Consider the following 13,695-nt stretch of genomic DNA (forward strand, 5'->3'; position numbering starts at 1 on the left):
ATAAAATTGGTTTATCTTTTAGTCTAAGTCAGCATTTGTGTCAAATTTGAGGAAAATTCCCTGTTATTACAAATCTTTTCCTTGTTAAGTACAATTGGACATTGGTGCCAAATTTAAAGAAATTCCCTCAAGACATTACCAAGATATTGCGTTCATAAGAATGAGATGGGCATGAGGTCACAGTGACCTTGGCCTTTGACCACCAAAATCAAACCAGTTCATCCTTTAGTCCAAGTTGACATTTGTGCCAAATTTGAGAAAATTTCCACAAGGTGTTCTTGAGATGTCACGTTTAAAAGAATGGGACGGACGGGAATACATCCCGTAAAAATAATGCCTTCAGCCACAATTGTCAAATTTGCATGCACAGTCATAGAAAGAGAGAGGAATTGGAGGATGAAGAAGAATTCAAAAATAGGGGCTGTTAGTCATGTTTCCTTCCATGACCACAATGCAAATTCCCAAATGTTTTTGTGATGTTCAACCAACTGCCAGAGTACATTCATGCCCTAAAAATGTTTTTCTTGCCTTCCTGTTTTTTGGGTGTATCACTGAATATTACTGACTCATTTGTTAACTTCCAGTTCCATGACTTTTTGTAATAAGACCACACTTCCCCAAATTCAAGGATACTGCAGACATTCCATCACCATTAGAACCCCGAGGGGTGGAAAAACCATGACTGAGAGAGGGACCTGATCCAGAGCAGCCAAGGGGACAAACAAGGACACAAGCACTGTGGCTGAACGCCTGCCGATATCTCGGGCTTCTACAGTCAATGTTTTTGGGAACTGTTATTAGTGGGAAGGTAAAATGAGGGAGGATGACTGGGGAAGTTCTTGGAGGCCAGCTGTTTCAGACCAGCTCCCGCCAATTATTTTTTTTTGTGGGGAGGGAAAGGAGAAATGGCGTGCCTAAACACCTCTTCAGGCATGCACAACAAGAGGAGGGGTTATGGGAGGATGGTTGGGACAAGGTGACAATGAGGCTACTTCTTTATAGCCTCCACTCGGTTATGGTCCTGTTTACTCCTGAATTACTACGCTGAGGCCCTTTTTGGAAATGTTCAGTCCAGACGACTCCTGATAAGTGCAGTGTCTGGCTTCTGGCAGCACAAACAAACTGTGACCCAGTCCTGCATTCTCTTACATAAAGGTTATTCTTATGTACTTAGATAGGGATAAGTCCAGTGAGATGACTTTATCGTTACAGTGTGAAATGAAGGCCTCTATGTAAATAGCTGGCCAAATCAACTGTTAAAGGAAACGTTCGGTTACAAAGGTAACCCCGCTTCTGATAACATTCTCTCAGTATCTCACTATGGGGTATGCCCCTACACTGAGATACAGAGCGAATGTTTGAAAGAATACTGGAAGTGTGAGGAAACCATGAAACAATATAAATGCACACTGGTGGACCGAATATATCATGAATCCTGCAAAATGTTTTACTGCGGGGAACACAACTGTCGTGTCTACACATCATCGTTGAAACTGACCAAACACTGAGATTTATAAAGCAAAGTAATGTGAAAACTTTCACAAAGATGCAAGCCAAAACTCCTGGAGCACATGTCTGGTTGTTGGGGGTAAAGAGCGAGGAAAGGAACAGCCCTACAGAATCAAAAGGACTTAAATGTGAGGATTACCAACCACATCCGGAAGACTAGACTGAGCTCATGTTGACATTTAAGCTTTCACCCTCGCTCCATCTGCTTTTCATTCCTCCTCATTCATTGTGAGTGGCCTCACTGTCGCCAAGAGTCAAAAGTCTGCTTTCCCTATTCAGCTGATTTAGAATCCTATAGGCCACACCTGGATCTAATCTCCAAATTAGACGAGGGAGTGTATCTGTGGAGGGATGGGGGGGCACGCAGAGCAGGTCTCCTGGGCTTTGTGGTGAAAAGGCGACTCAGAGGATGAGCCCAGGGAAATTGGAGGAGCAGGTGTTTACTAGTGTCGGTGCTGGAGCTTGTGTGGGTTAGACGTGCTGGCATCCAGCTTGAACAAATCCATCTCCGGAGACCATGAGCTCATCTAACATCCCCAAACTTTGTAAAATTAAGAAAACACCCCCCTGACCTCCACTGGACCTTGCCGACAGGCAGACAGGGGGGGAAGGGGGCTCTGTGTTTGTTGAGGCTGAACGCTGTGATGATTTACAATTTCAAGAGTTACATAACATTTCTACTCCACGGATGTACCACATTGTAAAAGGAAAAAAACAAAACAAACCTCGCACATTTGATTCCTTTTAATGAAAAGTCTAAGCTGATGGGGAAATATGATCCTGTCTGGAATAACAGTAAAGCCGTTTTTATGTTTATGTACAGTGTTGCTTTCCAATGATTTTAAATGTTCATACCTTGCTGTACAGACTAATGAAAATTCCAGAAACTCTGAGACTAGGCAAATTCCCATGTGGCATGTCTTTATGAGATGTTTTCTAAAATTACAGGCTTTTAATGTACATTGAATGGGAGGAAATCCTATCCACTGGGTGTTTTGTGAGTGGTGATGTAACCCACCTGCTGGGCCAATGAGAAGAGGTCCTGATGCAGAGCGAGCACTGCTCTATAGAAGGCGCCATCATGTGTGTCTCTTGGGATCATACATGTGTACTCCTCCATGCTGTCCCAGTGCCCTGGACAAACACATTACAAGAAATCACAAAAACAGGTGCTATTATGTGGATGTCTTGAGTCCTGACTTGGCAAGACTGAGGCAGATTCAAGTTTGGCAGCTCATCTGTGCTGTTTTGAACTACACTCCATCTCAGCTTGCTGTAATATAAATGATTGCAACTTCAACATCTTGCTTCCCAACAAAAACAATAAAACATGGTCTGAGTCTTCAGATAGAAGAGCCTGCTGGTTGGGTTTCGTCTCAGGGTTTACGATTGACTTAAGACAGTCAAAGCCACAAACCGCAAACCTCAGAGGATGCTTCGGCAGTGTGGCCCCTGCTTTTCTTCACCGTTGCACGTTACGATATGTCAATGTTATGACTGGATACCATTCCCATCTGGTTATGTGAGGGGGGGCTTGGCAAGAGCATTCAGTGTTTTCATTGCTGCTTGGGCTGATTGCATTGCTGCACTGAGTCAGGCGAAGGATAACCTAAATGCTCCATGCACAAGTCTGCTCTTCAAACTCTACTGACTGCTACAATATTGTTTATTTTTGACTTTGTATTCCAAATACTTTCAACTGTTAGTTCAAATCTGACATTAAGTATTTTGAGTGGTTAGTTACCTAGACCCCAGGCGGCAGCAGCAGCCATACGAGCCATCTTGGCCTGGGTTTCCTCACTCACCAGCGTCCACTCCTCACAGCACTGCTGGTGCAACTGGCCCCTGGAAAACATGAACTGCAGGTTTCAGATGGCAGAAAAAAGCAGATCTAAATTTGTTCAGTGCCATGTTCACAGTGATGACAGCAGTTAATCAAAATCACCAGGTTTCCTAATTGATCAGGTAATAAGATGCAGAGTATTATTGTATACACTGCAGTGTGGCATCATGGACTGCTACCAAGACGCTAGGCCTGTCCTGATAACCACTTTCATAGGATGGCATATCGTCCCAGAAATAACTGCAATAAACAATGTTATTGTCAGTTTGAGACCTTTTTCTGCCATTGATAATAAAAATATGATTGCATAATAATGCAAATACATCCAAAAGCAGTTATCTTCAAATTCTTAAAATTTTCAGATTTTGCAATTTGATTATGAAAAGAAACATTTAACCTATTTTTCAAAAAGTAATTAACACCTGTAAATGTATACAACAAAGTATATATAAAATGATTTTATAAGAATAGTCCTAATTACTCAGTTTGAGACTAATTTTGCCAACAAAAACAGGTGATGCCTCCTGCAAATTATAGACAATCTTAGCAAAGCTCTGGGAAAACTGCAGATACCTCCATGACCCGGCTAATGGGTTACAGTCAGCTCCCAGCGAGCAGCCTGGGAGCTAGTTGGTTAACTGATGGGTCAACAAAGTGGACGGTAAAGTCAATGAACTACAAACGACTGACTTTTTGGATTGATGCCAGGGTTTGGCAAACTAATAACTATAAGGACTGTGTGTTCCACTCAAAAAGTGCAACTGCAAGCTACCAGTATGCTGCATTGTGTTGTATTTTATTGTTGTTTTTTTTTTGGACAGGCACAAAAAGGTGAGGTGGAAAGAAAAAAAGGGGAGATTCGCTGTGTTCAAGTCTTACATTGGTCGGAAATGTCCTGCTGCTTATTCTAGCGTCATGTTGGCTAAAATATTGGTGGCATTCATATGTAAGAACAACATTGCAATATGGAGGCCAGCAAAATGATCAAGGTGATATCAGTATATCTTTTATACAATTATATACAATTATTATTGTAATTATCAACTTAGGCATACAAGACACTCGATCAACAATACAAGAAAGTAAGGATGAACAATATTATTGGCATGACACCAGTATCGTAAGATACCAGATTTAAAATGAAATATCGTAATCAGCCAACATGCTCATTTCTACCAATGTCAACAGGAATGTTAAAGTGAATATGTACGACACATCCACCCTAAGTTGAAGTACTTTTCTTATCTTGCACGATGAATGAATTTAACAAACATCAAAAGGCATGGTATTTTAAGTCTCCATCTGCTAATGGACCATTGCAATAAGAGTATGCATAATATGATGTTAATTCTACTACAGAAGAGAATTTGATAATCACTAAAATTAGGTGGGGAAAAAAGAGGAACGATCGATATCGGTTATTGGCCAAATGAGTTGCTATATATCAGCATATCAGACATGGGCAAAAAGTCCAATCTTGTGCATCCTTGTAAGAAAGAATTCTAAACAACCTAGAATTACACTCCCTCCTAATTCAATGCCAGTGAAACAATTTGCATATCACATGGTGTCTGACAGCTGTGTGAAAAATGACAGCTAAATATAGAACATACATAGAGTAAATGGCAGAAGATTCTTCTGTAGAAAATGAAGAAGTTGGACTGCAGATACAGATGAGCTAACAGTTATTCCTGACTGACATGAATTTGACAACCACGGTAAAATTGCAAAAACTACGGTTTTTACAACTTGTCTAAAGCAATGCCAAACTGTACTGCTCTGGTCCATATCCTCAACAGATAAAAAGGCTTTTCTAAACTCCAAGTCCTGATGATAATATATACATGTCAAGACACTAAATTCACTTTTCCTGCGCCAAACAACAATGGAAAAAAAATCCTTCACGAGAATGGCCAAGCACTTCCTGCCAAAGATGAGAAGAAGATAAGACTTGGTTTCATTTCCATCTGCCATCATTTATTTCTTCATTTGTTCTTGAACATGAACATCTTAAATCAGTGTACCGTCCCGCAGCACTATGATAAAATCACGTATCTCTACAAACAGATGGATGTTCCCTGTCGGGGTCAGGTGCATCTAACCAAGACTAATTCCTCATTAACAACAATCAGTGCAGCATTGTGCGGGAGGAGATCAAACCCACCGCATGTGTTTTACAGGCAGGATGCTGGAGCAAGCTTGAGTGAGGGAGAGGCAAAAGAAGGCACAGACAGAAAAAAAAGAGAGAGGTCGGTTTGGACGGGGTCAGTGAAGTGAAGCCATTCTCCAGCTGCCTGGCTATCATATAACATGAAAGCAACAAGTACAAAAAGCTCCGGTACAATGGGCGTATGTGTCTACAGCGGACAAACAGAGAGAGTCCAACCGAAGGAAAAGCTCCAGTTATAATTTGACTCAGCAGACTATTATTCACAACTTTGGAATTTCAGTTGGAAAGCTGTTAAAATAAATCTTGAATGGAGGAATTAATTTAATGTAAAGAGTCTTTAAAAGGCCCGACACTACAAACCATCGATTCACCCACACAGAGGTTTTCATTTGAGCTTGATAAGACCTCTTCTCGAGGCTGTGTGAGCTCATGCCAACTGTGTTCAGCTGACATCTCTCTTTTTAGATGCTTTGTACCTGTTTGGACAGGACAAAATGACCATTCCAACAGTACAGGTCAACAAACTTGGTTCCATCAAGTGTTCCAGTAAGCAATGACACATGATGGAAGCACAATATCAGGATCCTGGAACAAGCTCATCTCAATGGAATGCAGTGATTTTTTAACGTTGCCATAAATGATAACATTAAAAATGACTACGTATTCTTTTCCTGCTGCAATGTGCCAAAATGTCTTTTGTAATAAAAGGTCTATTACACCTTTACTGTTTTAATTAGGAGATTATCTTTTGTGATATCATGTCATTCCTAGCATATTTCTGCCCACCTTCAACCTGAACAGAATCTAATCAGCCAGAATAAACTGTGGGGTCACCTGTGTGGGTGTGCGAGGCACTCAATAAGCGTTTGGGAACTGAATATAGTTATTGGTAGAGATGCGCAATAATATTGGCACAGCATCAGTATTGGCCAATAAGGCAGGTTGGTTTAGTGGCCACACTCTTTTACTACAAAGCAAGGCTTCTGTAACATATGCAGACACTTGGCTTGGTATTGTCTTGCTGAAATAAGCAGCTTTAAGTGCCACGTAGTAACATTTGTCAGATATAAAACAGCTCCTGTAGTAAGCAGATTGATGTGTGAGGTTTAACAGAACCAAAACACTCAATCACCTGATCCAAAGATAAACATGGAATTTTTAAAACTCCTTCAAGCTGCTAGGACGCCAGTCTCCTGGCAGACATTACTGTTTTTTCAGAGGGTGCGACAGGCTGACTTTCAAAGCTACAGTGAAGAAAATATTACATGAAAATTAAAGTCCTGAGGAATCCATTGGTATAACCCATGTAATGCCATCTTGTCAGGAGGGAGGCTTCATTTTGCCAAGGGGGGGGGGGGGGGGGGGGGTTTCCCCAGGGGGTCCCGTGTCCCTGCACCTCTTGTCATCATGATATCTCAACAGTCTAAACAGTCTTGCAAATGCATAAATGACTGGACAGCAGACACTCCTGTGGATTAATGACCTCAGTCGTGTTCATGTGTGATGATGTTAGTCCCCATAAGAGACATTTCATTGCAGTGAGACCATTTTTTGACTTCTGGCATAATCACAGCCCCATGAAACTCTACAGCCACAGACTATCAACATTCATCATCATTCAGAGGTTGTCTGGCTTTCATAGATATATTAACAATAATGGGGTTTCTCGACAGTTTCCAGAACAGAAGTTCTTGTCATCAAATTGCTGAAAAATGCAAATCATACAGAGATCTAAGTGTCAATTTATTTTAAAACAGCATTTCTCCATTGCATTCCTCAAGGTCTTGGTGTTTTAATGTGATATTTTTGACCCTATTCATTAATTTTCAAGTGGTCAGAAAAGGTCAAATTTGGCACAAAATCTGCGTGACAAGTGGTATTAACCCCCAAAGTTGCTGCAACAACTTATGAGATATAACTAATCATGAGAGTGGCATCATAAACTTTCATCATACTATTCTAAGCCCCTACACACCAAACTTTAAAAGTTGGAACAGTTGCCTGACCAAAACACAAGGTTTAATACAGATATATGACTAGAACAACTTGATACACAGAGCTGAGCGGCATCTCAGTTTATTTTTTCCCAGCTTTTAGATGAAGTATACCAATTCTATGTGGCATATACTGCTGACCTGCTATATCCACGTAAAAATCCCCTCTCCCCCTTAGAAAGACAAACAGGGTCTATGGTGGTGAGGGGTGGTGTGGCAGAGGTTCATTAAAACAGCACAGTTATTTACTGATTGTGTTATGGGGGCTATCTCAAAATAAAGACATTTCCCAAACACTAACAAACTCCACTGTAACCGACTTGTCATTGTGGCAGTGAAGACTCAGCTAATATGAGGTCCTATTTTAATTACTAATTCATATTTCTTTTGTCAATACTCTTAATTAAATAATTTCAAAACTTAAGATAGACATTCTGGACTTAAGGTTAGTTCAAAGCTATCCAGTACCAGAGTTTCTCCACACATTCATTTATTTGTGGCAGCCTGCCACCATTAAAACATCTACCACCACGTATTACTTTCACACTATTGGAGCTGGATCATTCATTAGGAGTGCTATTCAAATATTAATACCATTCAGTGAAAGTTCATTCGTTCATTATGCTGGGTCTAAAAGTTCTCTTTGACTCCCTCAGCTGGAGCTGCTCTTGCCATCCATTGTTCTGCTCAGCCCTGACAGATCGACAGATCAATTATCCATCCCGTGACTCAAACTCCACAAACTGCATAGATAGACACATAGATTCTACTCCTGTGGGAAAACACTGAATACCCAACTAATGTTTGAGTCCAACTGTCAAAAACATTACCATGGATTATGATACATAACACTGCTACAGTATCCCCTTACCTTGAGAGGGAACAATGTGTTCTCTTAAGTCTGATCCCATTTGACTAATGACCCAGTCATCTGTTATATCATCTCCCAGCCTTACCCATCCACACACAAACATCAACACAAAGCCTCTTTTCAGCTGAATCACTTTCTTCTGAAATTACTGAATCATTTCTTGTGAAATGACTCAAAGCATATACAACGATGGCACGAGGAGGCCTGTTACATAAGCAAATTAACATCTGCTCAGCGTCATGAGCTCTGTGACGATCCACATAGTTGGATCCCTCGGACAACTTGTGACTTTCTTTTTCCCCCAAAAAAATGCTCTTTGAAGGATGGGCGGTCGTTATGGAGTTGAGCCTCAGCTGTGGTGAGGTTTCATTGGAGTGGCGGCGCCTCTCACTGTCACTGGATGCCTGTTCATGCAGTCAATTCAGACAGACTTTTTTTCTCTTTTTGCCCCGTCATCAAAGGCGAAATTACAGAACTCGTTAGGAATAGGCTGCCCACGCAAATAAAAATGGGAAATGAAATAGCTCACAGCAAGTATACCACCCCTGACACTGTCTTTATCCACTAGAGCCACGGTTAAAAGCTGAAGAAAACAATTTCTTCTCTATTTTATAACTTCAGTAGCTCACACATTATATTTACATTAAAAAGCCAATGCCAGTATGTCTTAGAAACTAACTAACACAGCAAATAATAGTGAGTTTATAGTGTTTATGTAGTAAAATACATATCAATGAATCTGAGACCTGAAGGCTAAAACACTGACTTGAACAAACTGTTTTTAACCCTAGTGAACTCACAACAGATAAAAATACTGACATACCATTCTCCCAGGGCCTCTAAGCAGCGCATTCTACCCAGGATGAGCTCTGGATCCTCTTTGTTCATGTCGATCTTCTTGTCGTATGATACCAGGGCATCCTCCCACTCATGGAGCTTCTCATACCAAGTGGCTTGGATTTCCTAGTAGATAAAAGCAGAAAGGAATCACATCACATAAGAACACTGAAACTATGTGCAAGAACCCATACAATTAACCTCAATTACTCTTCTTAAATAAACTGTTTTGTTCGTGTTCGCAAAAAGCATTGAAGGGCATACTTTGTTCTTTCTGATTGGAGGTTCCCAACTTGATCAATCAATCCCTACCTCATTATATTCAAACACTGACCTCCCGTTAAAGTGACATCTAGTTATTGACGTCTTTTGTGGGATATCAACCAATGATTACATACACAGATCTCTGCCAACCTTTGATTCCTGGCTGGTACACTAAACAGGGAAACCCTGCATCCTCCCACAGTAAAGTTATTCATGTGGTCACCTCATAAACAAGGTTTCCTGGAAGTGCACAGCGAAACTGCTTTTACTGAGTCTTTTTACTTTTAACATGCTTTTACAGAGACACATAAATGCAGTTCACAAAGGCAGAAGAAAAGACCTTCTCTATCGGCATCCTAATGGTTGGGAAAAGAAAAACGTTTGACTTGACTTTAGGCTAAAAATATCCACTTCATTAAAAATCCAGTGAATGCAATCTATTGGACATTACTATGTTTAGGTTATCTCTTAAATGCAGCCTGTTTTTTTCAATGTGTCTTTTCGCCACTGACATTAAGTTTGCCATCAGCGTCAGCTAAGCGCTTGAATTCAATTTTGTAGCAACTCTGGATTGGATGAAAATTAAAAACATTGCATATTAGAAAGTCTGCTTGCTAATATGCTGTTTAATTTTTTTAACTGTACTGCATATTGAGGGTTATAATCTCTCTTTTTAGGGCTTCCCCTTAAAAGTTGAAGATAGGAACCATCAATCAGACCCCCATTAGTCCTTCAAATTAATCTTTTTTTTTTTTTTTTTGCCAGTCAGTATGAGGAGTATTCTGGGAACATTTCAGTCTATAGATTTAGCTGCAGAGTGAGTGCTCCTCGCTTTTAAGCTGATCTCTGATACAGGCAGCTGTGTACACAGGGCGAGTCTGAGAGGAACAGATACAGCTGCCTAGAGGGAAAGAAACTTTGCTCAGTCAGGCTCTGAAATAACAATATCTTTGATATTGTGCCAGCATAAGTGGTGTTGCATCTCTGATCCTTTCTTTACATAATTATCACACATAAGGATGGCTAATTTGGCTTGTATACTATATTACATAAACCTTTCTGTCACCCTAAATGTCTTACCGTACTCAGTTCAAACTCTTTTTGGAAAAAAAATGTACATTCAAATATGTGTAACAAACAGTCAAATCCGATCCAACAGACAATTCTGAATCAGATACACCCCTACTAATTTACACTAGAACTTACATGCCAGAGCTATAATTTGAGTCGATCTTTTATCATTTTTCCATAAGATGAACTTAGTGGCTATGTTGTGTTTTTTAAAATCAGTTGTATTGATTTGTGTTTTAGACAGTTTTTTTTGTTGCACCTGTCTATTTAAGTGCTACTTTATTTAAAAAAAAACAAAAACAAAACAAAAAGTTTTTTGCTTTGCTTTATTAATGTTGCAAAAAGACTAAATTACTATGGTCATGTTCATTGTAATGAACTTTTACCAAAAAAAGCCAAAATAAATGCATAGCTTTTGTAAATGTTTTAATACTATAATTACTGGTGACCATAGAAAGATACTGATTCAATCTGTTCTATCACCATTAAGTTCATGACTGGTACTGATGCTAAAAAGACTGTCCAACGCATCCAAGAAACGAGCATGCAAAAACCACAGTTATTTCATGATGCAATTTTGGTAACAGGGAGGGAGAAGGATCAAAACAACATCTTATGTAATTTTTGTGGAAAATCTGTTTGATGGTTTCCAATGCATGTCCACTGTCTGACAGTTACTTCATATCTGGACCAGGTCCACCTTCACACAACATGAAACACTGTGGAGTTTTCAGGAATATTAGGGGGGGGAGGAGTTTTGTGCATGAACGGGAAAAAAAATCCAGCGAAAGAAATAGTCAAATATTCCGTGGCTTTTAACTTCGCCCATTAGAGGTCAGAGAGAGTCATTGTGAATCAAGCTATTTAGGGACCTTACAAACCACTTGCCATTAAGAAGTAATTACTTTTGGGTTTTTTTTTTTTTTAGAATAAAACATTCTTTGACCAATGGAAAAAAAGCACTAAACATTCCCATGTATTTTTTAAGAAATACAAAGCAGACACACACAGAATTAAAATCCAAACATTCTGTCCACTGGATGAGAAAGTCCATTATTCTGCTCCTTGCCCTTGACTACTGATCAGTGTAGCAGATGGTTTTTCCACGTGCTGCACATTAAGAACAGGGTGTTCCAAGGGTATGTGTCTCAAATGGACCTCATCCCCATGTTACACTGTATGTATGGGGAAAGATTCCCTGGAAAAAGTGTATGCGAACAGGAGACCACATAATACAGTCCACTAAGAAAATGTATTTAATTTATTTTATTTGGTCTGAAAATGCATCAAAGGTCTGAGTTGTTGAGAGTTGTTGCTGCTTGTATTAGTGATGAAATGTTTTTGCAGAGGCCCTCTGCAGCAGCGCCCTGCTGTGCTAATGTAGTGATAAAAGGGGGGCCAAGTTTGTTTGTCATATTGTCAGTCTGCATGCAATGTTATATAAGATGTCTGTTTAAAGTTGGAGGCAAAAAAAAAACTACTCACCAATTCACCAAAATGTTTCATGGCATATTCCAGCACCCCAGATGCCGCTTCTGGCTGCTGCAGTTTGTTGTTGATGCTGCAAGATATGAAAAAAAAACTTAGAATGCAACAGTCTGGTTCAATATGTAGATACTGTATAGATACTAGGGTTGGGTGATGTCTACCTAATTTTCATATGATTATGTCAATAGTGAAACAACGCAACTGACGATGACATGACTGAGACAGGGGCAATGTGTAAGCAAAAATGTGAGTCACCCTCCTGACCCAAACTGACAAGAGTGGGACTGAGGAAGAATGACAAAGAGATGGAAAGAAAGGTGGAAGGTGGACTCTTGTTGCACACACTGGTTTTCTGTAGGTTACTGATAAATTTAACTTTTTAATAACTTTTATTTTTATCCCTCAACAGTTTGGGTCGCGGCATGGACAACTGATCAGTTGATCCAGTCAGAGGTGATCAGATTGATGGATGACAGGAGAGGCAGAGTGCAGAGTGAGCGAAAGTAAACTTTTCGACCGAGCACAGCAAACATTTAAGTTTCACTTTCACAGCACCTGGCGTTCTGCTGCCCTGTCTGTGACAACAGTATGCTCTGCAGTACGATAGTGTGATGTTATAAATAATAGGACAGTATATATATATATATGTAGGCCAGTAGCGCTACCAATGAACAATCGATCTCCAAAATAAATAAATAAACAAAACAAATAAATGAATGTGTGGGAAACCCAGTATAACAATGTGAATTTGAATTTGAAAAAAACTTGAGAAAAAACAGCAGTCAGTGGATATTTATCAGTTACTGTTGTAAATCTTCATGATAGCCGCAACAAATTATTAAATTATATGATTAAAAGTATTCAACCTTGCCCAACTGGCAGCCTATAGTTCATCTGGTAGATGAATCAGAATTGTTATTATTTAAGCAGGCAATAAATGCCATTAGCGGTGCCTTAAACCCATGTGAGGACGGATAGATGAAGTGAGCGGGGGCTTTTAAATCACTATTTCGAGCTCAGTAGTTAGTTTCTGGCAGCCATTGGCCAAACTGTAACAGATGCACGTACTATTGTTATGACAAAAAAGCTTTTTGTTTAAGTACAGCTGTCTCACCATACATATTTATCTAACAGCCAACTTACTGTACAAGTTGGAAGTCCACCTATAATTTTAAAATGATGTAGTGACAAAACGTAGATTTGCACATCCTGAATGTGAGTGATTACACCGGAGGCTGTTGATAGAATGCCAAATGTCTAACTGGTCCTCTGTGGGAGGAAATTTTTTGACATGTCTTGACACAGCTAAAGAGGTAGCCAAGAAAAAAAACTTTTTCCCCTTTTCTCCCCAATCTGTGATGTAATTGCCTTGCACTGAAGCCTTTGTTGCTGCTAACTCCACAGTTGACCTGGGAAGGGTGGGAAGGGCTTTTTTCTCAGACCATACTGTGCAGGCGCCAACAAAGCAGTAGGAGACGCAAGGTTGTGATCTTTTACCATCATCCATCCTCAAACATTACTAACCATGATTGTCAGAATGCAGAATAAAGCCAGTGGAACCACTTTCGGGCACTGAACCTGGATTTCTGCAGGGATGAGTTAGAATTGTGTAAGAAAAGTCATTTACCCCACAATGAGGCTTACCATT

General features: G+C 39.9%; 1 protein-coding gene across 1 annotated transcript in view; it reads right to left on the reverse strand.

The window, feature by feature from the left end:
• mtor (mechanistic target of rapamycin kinase) overlaps nucleotides 1–13,695 on the reverse strand; it is a 121,244-nt gene that overhangs the window by 43,402 nt on the left and 64,147 nt on the right. The window contains exons 29-32 of the mRNA XM_042491148.1: nucleotides 12,045–12,120; nucleotides 9,211–9,350; nucleotides 3,254–3,354; nucleotides 2,528–2,643 (exon numbers count right to left, since the gene is read on the reverse strand). Of these exons, the coding sequence (XP_042347082.1) occupies nucleotides 2,528–2,643; nucleotides 3,254–3,354; nucleotides 9,211–9,350; nucleotides 12,045–12,120 (433 nt within the window). The remainder of the gene's footprint in view (nucleotides 1–2,527; nucleotides 2,644–3,253; nucleotides 3,355–9,210; nucleotides 9,351–12,044; nucleotides 12,121–13,695) is intronic.

The sequence above is a fragment of the Plectropomus leopardus genome, chromosome 8 (assembly GCF_008729295.1).
Source record: "Plectropomus leopardus isolate mb chromosome 8, YSFRI_Pleo_2.0, whole genome shotgun sequence".
Taxonomy (NCBI): Eukaryota; Metazoa; Chordata; class Actinopteri; order Perciformes; family Serranidae; genus Plectropomus; species Plectropomus leopardus.